Source organism: Nestor notabilis, unplaced genomic scaffold (assembly GCF_000696875.1).
Source record: "Nestor notabilis isolate BGI_N333 unplaced genomic scaffold, ASM69687v1 scaffold18049, whole genome shotgun sequence".
Classification (NCBI taxonomy): Eukaryota; Metazoa; Chordata; class Aves; order Psittaciformes; family Psittacidae; genus Nestor; species Nestor notabilis.
The window spans coordinates 1626-9360 of NW_009943429.1; the positions used below are offsets into that span (position 1 = coordinate 1626).

A 7735-nucleotide genomic window follows, 5' to 3' on the forward strand; every position below is an offset into this window, starting at 1 on the left:
GCAGAGGTTGATCTCCGTCTCGCAATAGTCCCCCGTGAAGCCCTGCGGGCAGCGGCAGCGCAGGCCAGCGATGGGGTGGATGGGCCGGAACAGGGTGGAGGGGGAGGCGATGAAGGGGGCCGAGCTGTCGAACTTGAGGACGGAGATGCACTTCATGTAGTTCTGACAGGGCTCCCGCAGGCAGACGTTGTCGTCAAAGGGCAGCACCTCCAGCATGGAGGCGCCCGTCAGCGCCATGCGCTTCATGTACAGCTGCTCCTGCAGCTCCTCCGAGCTGAGGTAGCGCCTGCCCCGCGGCGCCAGGGCCGAGAAGCTGACGTTGAGCACCGTGCCACCCACGTCCGTGTCGTTCTGGATGTTGAAGATGAAGATGTCCTCCTTGGGCGTCGCGAGCACGGTGGCCACCCCTTCCAGGAAGGTGGCCAGCAGCGGGGAGAGGAAGCGCTCCTGCCACATGTTCTCCAGCCGCACCGTGATGCTGTTGGCCAACATGTCCTCCGTGATGATGATCACCCGCAGGACGCACTGGGCTGTCACGCTGTGGATCCCGTCTGTGGGAGGGAACAAGGACACGCTGCAGGTCTTTGCCTGCTGTTTGGAGGGTCTCCTCCCTCCTACCCTGGGGCACAGCCCTGCACCCCAGTGTGCCACCCAAAAGGCCCAAGTCCTTGGCTAAGGAAGCTTGGAGCCACAGCTCTGGGGGCCAGCAGCGTGCCGCTGGGGCTGGAGGGGGAGCAGTGTCTTCAGCCTCTCCACTGAGATAACTCTCAGGTCTCTCCCTTGTGCTGCATCTTGGCAGCAAACTGAGCGCTCAGAACAAAGGTGCTCAAGAGGCTCAGGCAGAAGAGGTCCCAGCAGGAGGCTGGGCAAACACAGGAGCCAATGCCAGCGCCTGGGGTGTTTCGCTTCCCCGCTGCGCCCCGTCTGCCTGCCCCATGTGCCTTTCCCTGCACTTTCCTCATGCCATTTGCTTCCTCTCTCCTCCGGGGTCTCCAAGGCTTTTGTGCTGGTCTCCCTGCTTCCCCCCTTCTCACCATCTGCTCCACATCTCTTCCTCCCTCAGCCCATCTCCGGTTTGTTTAATTCTCTTTAATCTTTATTTTCCTTGGAAACCAGCTCCCTCCCCCTGGGACCCGCACCACACGAGCCATCTCCTGGCCACGAGCACAGGAGCACACTTGGAGCCTGCTCTCTCCCTGGACTGTGGCCCTTAGCAGCATCTCAGCTCCATGTGAGGCACGCTCATGTGCCAGCAGTCAGGCTGCAGGGACACAGCACAGGACACAGGACATAGCACAGCTCCACCGCAGCAGCTCGGCCACTCCCCTGCTTCACCTCACCCACCTACCCAGCTCCCAGAAACCCAGCGGATCCCACTACCTTGGAAGATCTCCCCTCCAAGCCTCACGAGCAAAGCTGCCGTTGCTACTCCTCTCTTCCCATGGCTGCCGTGTTGCAAAGCCTTTGATTTCCCCCAGCCCTTTTGAAGCTTGCAGAGCAGGGGGATTTAAAGATTGAAATACCTCCCTTTTTTCCCCTCTTTCTTCTACTCTTCAGAAGGTGAAAGCTTTCTGGTGACCCCGCAAATTCCCATGCAAGCACCGGGGCTGGAGCTCTGGAGATAAGGCTCATGCAGGGCTGGGGAGCAGCGGTGCTGGTACAGTCACCTGGGAGCTGATCTCCTGGAGGAAGGGGGGTTGCTTCTCTCTGAAATCAACCTGCTCCTGGCCCATATGAAAGTAAGGTGAGAAATCACCCCTCGGTGTGACACCCTGCCGGCTCTGACACGGAGGGCAGCATGAGAGTGCTTACCAAATGGCTCTGTCCTGCCTGGGCTCAGCACGAGGAACCAGCATCGCCTCCTGCATCCCTGAGGCACCTTCTCTCTGCAAGAGGCCCACGGGCTGCAAGATCACCCAGGCCTGGGGAGGCAGGAGCACGGGGAGAGCCACAAGCCTGGCTCAGCTGCACTTGGCAGAAGATGCTCCCATACGCTCCGTGCCTGGCACCGCCTGGCGAGGCAGCACCCCGGGACACCGCCACCCTGAGACCAGCTCCCTTCTCCACAGGAAGCTGTACCACATCCCTGCTCCCTCTCCTCTCCCTTTGTCCCCTCCTCGCACTTTGCCTCTGGCCAAGGCAAGTCCGAGCTCAGTTCAGCCCAGATGCCTCTCGCTCTGCTCTCTGAGCTCCTGGTTCATGTGGAAGCAGCCCAGAGGCCCAGGGGCTGCCGAGCGCCCAGCAATAGGCAGGCAGACATGTGCTGAGTTACGGGTCCTATTAGGCCTTGGCTGGTACCAGGCTGAGTGCTGGGGCAGGCTGGAGGCCAGCAACACCTCCCCATGCAAGGAGGCTGTGGCAGGGGAAGAAGGTGGACTGAAGGGTGCCCAGCACCCTTGGCATTGCCCAGCCCATGGCACCGAGCACCCCTTTCCCCATTCCCCACAGCAACATGGAGCCAGCTCTGGCCCCACAGCCATCCTTGGTAAGCTCCCCCATACCACCCTGTCCCACCACAGCATCACACCCAGGGCTGGCTCCATGAAAGGGGAAGCAGATGGTTAGAGAATGACCTGCTGCAAATGGCAGGAGGAAGCTACCAAAGGCAAACCCAAAGCTGGCTGGAGGCACTGACCCCCCTGGGAGGCATTGTGATCACGAATGCTCAGCCTTTCTGACTAAATCCTGTGGCTGGAGAGCTGGTGCCTGGTGAATATTTATGGAGGAGCCCTGGAAACATGCCTACAGGGAAAGGAGCAGGGAGAAGGGACATAAGGGGCTGGGCAGCACCAGAGCATTGTGTTTGCACTTCCACGATTGACAACAACCAGCTTCAGAAGCAGCAAAGCTACAGAAGGAAGAGCTCTGGACAGAGAGCGGGACAGGCAGCAGACTCCTGGGAGCTGTCTGTCAGCCTGGGAATGGAGCTCTGGGCCTGTGCTGGAAGCCTCTTGGGGAGAGCAGGGCTGCCAACCGCTACCCAGCAGTGTACTGGGTCTGCCAGGGAAGGAGCCCATCTCCCCTGTCCCCCTGCGCTGCCAGAGGCACTCCAGACCCTGGGCAGCACCAGGCATGGGCTCCAGGCAACACTCCCAGCCCAAGAGCCCCCAGTCACTGGCAGAGGCTCCCCTTCCCCTGCAGCAAACATCTTGGCCTCCAGCCTCGCAGGGAGCTCCAGAGATCGGGAAGGTGGCAACACAGCTCAAGCAGCTCCTGACCCTGAGGGGTGCACCCCTGCCCCTCACCTGCGGGGACCAGATGCTCAGAAACAGGCTCTGGTGCATCATCACCTGCATGGGCCAAGCAGCAGAGCCACTGCTCCACCTGGGACATCCCAGACATGGCGAGGGCCTCCGGGACAGGCAGGGGAAGCTCTCACATTTGCAGTCAAGGAGCAGTGAAACACCTCCAGAGGAAAAGCCGGGAAAGGAGGAGACAGGTACAGGTAAGGTGAGCATTCCCCACCGCTTCTGAAGGGCTTGGGCAGACCTCTCAAGGCTGATGATACTTAAGAGATCTCAAAATTAAATCAGATTCCCCTCACCCAGCCCAGAGCACGAATGTCCCTCTCCTGGCAGCTCAAAGACTGGGACTAAAATACAATAACAGAGACAACTTCAAAACTGTTCCCTACCCAGGAATGGAAATCCTTAAGTCTCCCACCCTACCTCTGTGGTCAGCACCTCCAGCTCCGATGGACCCAACAGGGAAGGAAGCTCCTAAGAGGGAGCTCCTCAAGGGAGGAAAGGCATGCAAGTTGTGAAAGATCAGGGCAGCCCTGGGACTCTCATCTGGCTTGAAAAGGCAGCTCTGATGTGTTCAGATCCAGGAGTCAGAACAAACATGCTTTAAGTGGGTCTTCCCTGCCAGGCTGGGATTTAGGTGAGATAAGTGGGACAAACAGGGCAAGTCTTTGAGCTGTGCACAGAGCACTCGAGGGGAGCAGGGGCAGCAGCCAGAGCTGAGCCTCCACCCCTGCCACCAGCCTGGTCCAGCGAAACCAGGCTGGGATTGTTTAAAGTCAACACAATGTCAGCTTCCTACAATGCCCCGATTTCAGTGTACTGCAGCCACGGACATAACCCCCTCACCTCTGCCATGCATCCTGAGTGGCCAAGAGCAGCTTTTAACAGCCATAGGTGCCTACACATCAGCAAGGAACTGCAGTCAGTTTTGAGGTTTTCAGTCCCTCTGGAAAGGAAATGGTTTGTGATCATGGAATCCCAGACTAGTTTGGGTTGGAAGTGACCTTAAAGCTCATCCAGTTCCACCCCCCTGCCACGGGCAGGGACACCTTCCACTAGAGCAGGTTGCCCCAAGCCCCATCCAGCCTGGTCCAAGTCTTCCCTGCTTCCAACAAGGGGCTGAGCTGAGAACACACACCACTCACAGGGAGAAAGGCCCCTTGCCCTGTGTTTTAGGCAGATCCAGCCTCCCTCAAAGGAACCATAAAGCTCACAGGCAGGCACAGAAGCTGCTCCCTCCATGGGTGCTGACTCTCGGGACACCCACCAAGACGCTATTGTTGCCTTGTTGCAGGAGGAAGGTGCTCCAGCGCGGTGCTGTGCTGGGCAAACAATGCAGCAGGGTCTGATGTCCTGGCCACCAGCCCTGCAAAGCACCCCTGCACACATCGACAGCATGGGGCCACGGAGCTGCCGGCTGGGGCGGGGGCCGCAAACAATAACAGCAGACACCAGAGCAGCCCTCCACCTCCACAGCAGTACCAGAGCCAACAAAAGGCCCGTTTCCCAGTGACTCGCTTCCCTCCCCTGTACAGCTCTTTGCCTTCCATCTTCTCCCCCTTCACCAGCACACCTCTCCCAGTGTCCCTTCCTGCTGGAAGATGACGACACTCTAACTGCAAGGCCCCCTCAATGCAGGACTTCAGGATGCGATTGTCTCCTGCCTTTGTGCAGGGGTAAGTGTGCGAGGAGGCAGGGCTTGCCTGAGCACACTGGGCAGAGGCTGGAAAGGTCAAACCACCCCCATCTCCAGTGATGGGCAAGTGTGTGTCTCAGCCAGCCCTACAGTTACAATTAACCCCCAAAGAGCCCCAAGCCACCGCTGGGCTGGTGCTGGCCACGCAGGATTGCCTCGAGCACGTCTGCTCCTCCAGCTGTGCTCCACCTTTGGAAAGGTATCCTCCCCTTGCTGAATAAGCTGGATAGAGAGAGGTAAAGGGGAGGGCAGCTGGAAGCTGAGGTCGGGGGAGCTCCACAGTTTAAGGCTCCCCAGGTAATTCAGCACCGGCCCCTCCAGAGACGGCTCCTGCCCTCCCCACAGAGCCACTCCTCAGTTCAGCGATGGACAGACGGACAGACGCCTCCATTTCAGACCACACGTCCACGAGCAAAGAAAGGCTGATGTGAAGGCAGAGCTTGGGCAGTGGGGAGCTGCAGGTCCCACCCCCACCTGCTCACACACAAGCCTCCCAGTGCATCTGAAGGGGAACCCAATGCCCCCCAGAGCCATCATTCACACCTGCATTAGGATACTCCAGCCACACACACAACACGAGAGCTCTAAGCATGGTGCTGTGAGCTTGGTCACAGCTGCCCCTCGCAGTGCTCAGGTGGCTGCAGAAAGGTGGTACCAGGTCTGAGGCCGCAGCACAAACCCCTGGTGCCGGCACGTGCCACAGTCAGAACCAGGACAGAACCGTTTGCTGCCGGCAGACGGGTGTTTCCGAGGGGCTCCCTCCACGCCGAGCCCAATCCCCCTCCCCAGCACAGCTGGTCCCAGCAGGGACAAGAGCCACCGGGCCTGAGACACAAGTGGCGTTGGCAGCCCCTGGGCCGGCAGCTTGGCCACCACGGAACCGGCTGCGTGCGCGGGCAGCACCCCGCGGTGCACACCACAGCCTTGCTGGTGACAGCAGCCTCAAAGATGCCTCGGGAGCAACTACAAGAGATCCTCACAGCTCAGCAATGGTGCTTTGTTCTTGTAGACCACCTCCAGCCTCGGCCCCTTTACTCACTGCTACCCAGCAGCTCCCACTGCTTCCCAGCCCCTCCAGGATTATCCCCCATTGGAAGGGACTCCCAGTCCAAATCTTGCTAGCAGTCCCCAACACCACACCCCCCTGCGGAACAGGCTCCCCGGGGGAACCACACAGAGGCCCCCTGAATGTTCTGCACTCAGGGTTTAACAATGTGATGGTTTTCACACCCTACCTGTGACAGTGACCAGCATGGAGGCCACGAGCGGCCGGTTGTTGTCCAGTTTACGGCTCAGCCTCAGCTCCCCGCTCGATTGATTTACAATCAACAAGTGCAGTTCATTTCCCCGCTCAAAGGTGTAGAAGAGGCGGTCAGATGCATCTGGGTCATAAGCTGGGACCTTCCCTATGACCCCTGAGGGGAAGGTGTTGGACTTATTGGACACGTAGTTATTGAACAGGATCTGGAAGTTCTTGAGAACAGGGCTGTTGTCATTCTGGTCAATGAGTTTGATGTGGACCGTGGCTCTGCTGACCAGAGGGGCAGAGGTGGCCTGCACTACAATCACATACTCAGGTTTTGTCTCATAATCCAGGTCTATCAAGGCTGTGAGCTCCCCAGAAAAGATGTCCATCTGGAATATCTCAGGGATGTTGCCTTCCACAATTTGGTACATGATCTGGGCATTGGGTCCCTCATCTGGGTCAACAGCTGTGATCTGGGCCACAACAGAACCTACAATGCTGTTTTCCTTTACCAAGACCTCAAACTCTTCAGCAGGGAAGACAGGGGCATTGTCATTCACATCCTGAATGGTAACCTGGATATGGACAGGAGTGCGCTGAGGAGGGATGCCCCTGTCCACAGCGTACGCTGTCAGTTCATAGACAGGAACATTCTCGCGGTCCAGCCTGCGGACAGTGCGAATGATGCCCGAGGTGGGCTCTATGGTGAAGTCTCCATCCCCATCCTCCCCGTTCTGGAATGTGTACTGCACTCGCCCGTTGGTGTGGGCATCCCGGTCAGTGGCAGAGATCTGGAGCACACTGGTGAAGGGAGGTGCGTCCTCAGAGATCATGCCCTGGTAGTGAGGGCTCACAAACTGGGGGGCGTTGTCATTCACATCATTCACCATGATTTCAACATAGGTGGTGTCCGCTTTCTGGGGGATCCCGTTGTCCTTGGCAGTGATAGCCAATGTGTATGTGACCTGGTCCTCATAGTCCAGTTCTGCCTGGAGAGTGATGGCCCCGGAGTCTGGATCGATGCGGAACTGAGGGACATTGTCCTCCAGATAATATGTGATGCGGGCGTTTTCCCCCACATCATCGTCCGTGGCGCTGATCACCACCACGGTGCTGCCCACGGGCCGGTCCTCGTTGATGCTCACAGAGTAGTGGGCACTCTGGAACACAGGCCTGTGCGTGTTGGCATCAGTGATGTTGATGTGAACGTGGCAGTTGTCACGCAGGGTGCGATCGGAGGCCGTCACAGTGAGCACGTAGCGCCGCTCCTGCTTGTAGTCCAGCGGCAGAGACAGCGTGATGAGCCCCGTCCCGCCCTGCGTGCTGATGGAGAAGCGGTTCCGTGTGTTGCCTCCCGTGATCTGGTAGGTGATGGCACTGTTCACATCCCGGTCAATTGCCGTGACGCTGAGGACACTGGTCCCCACGGCTGCGTCCTCGTTCAGGCGGATGAAGTACTCCTTCTGCGTAAACTCGGGGCGGTTATCATTGACATCCATGACAGTAATGGTGACGCTGGCGGAGGCGGATAAAGACGGAGAGCCATGG

The 7735-nt window shown here is 58.6% G+C and overlaps 1 protein-coding gene across 1 annotated transcript in view; it reads right to left on the minus strand.

Annotated features, from left to right (window-relative positions):
- Window positions 1–2: 2 nt before the first annotated feature.
- Window positions 3–7735, minus strand: part of LOC104411506 (cadherin EGF LAG seven-pass G-type receptor 3-like) — a gene marked incomplete at both ends in the record, with an annotated part of 8129 nt that continues 396 nt past the window's right edge. The window contains 2 exons of the mRNA XM_010021939.1: window positions 3–551; window positions 6177–7728. Coding sequence (XP_010020241.1) covers window positions 3–551; window positions 6177–7728 — 2101 coding nt within the window. The remainder of the gene's footprint in view (window positions 552–6176; window positions 7729–7735) is intronic.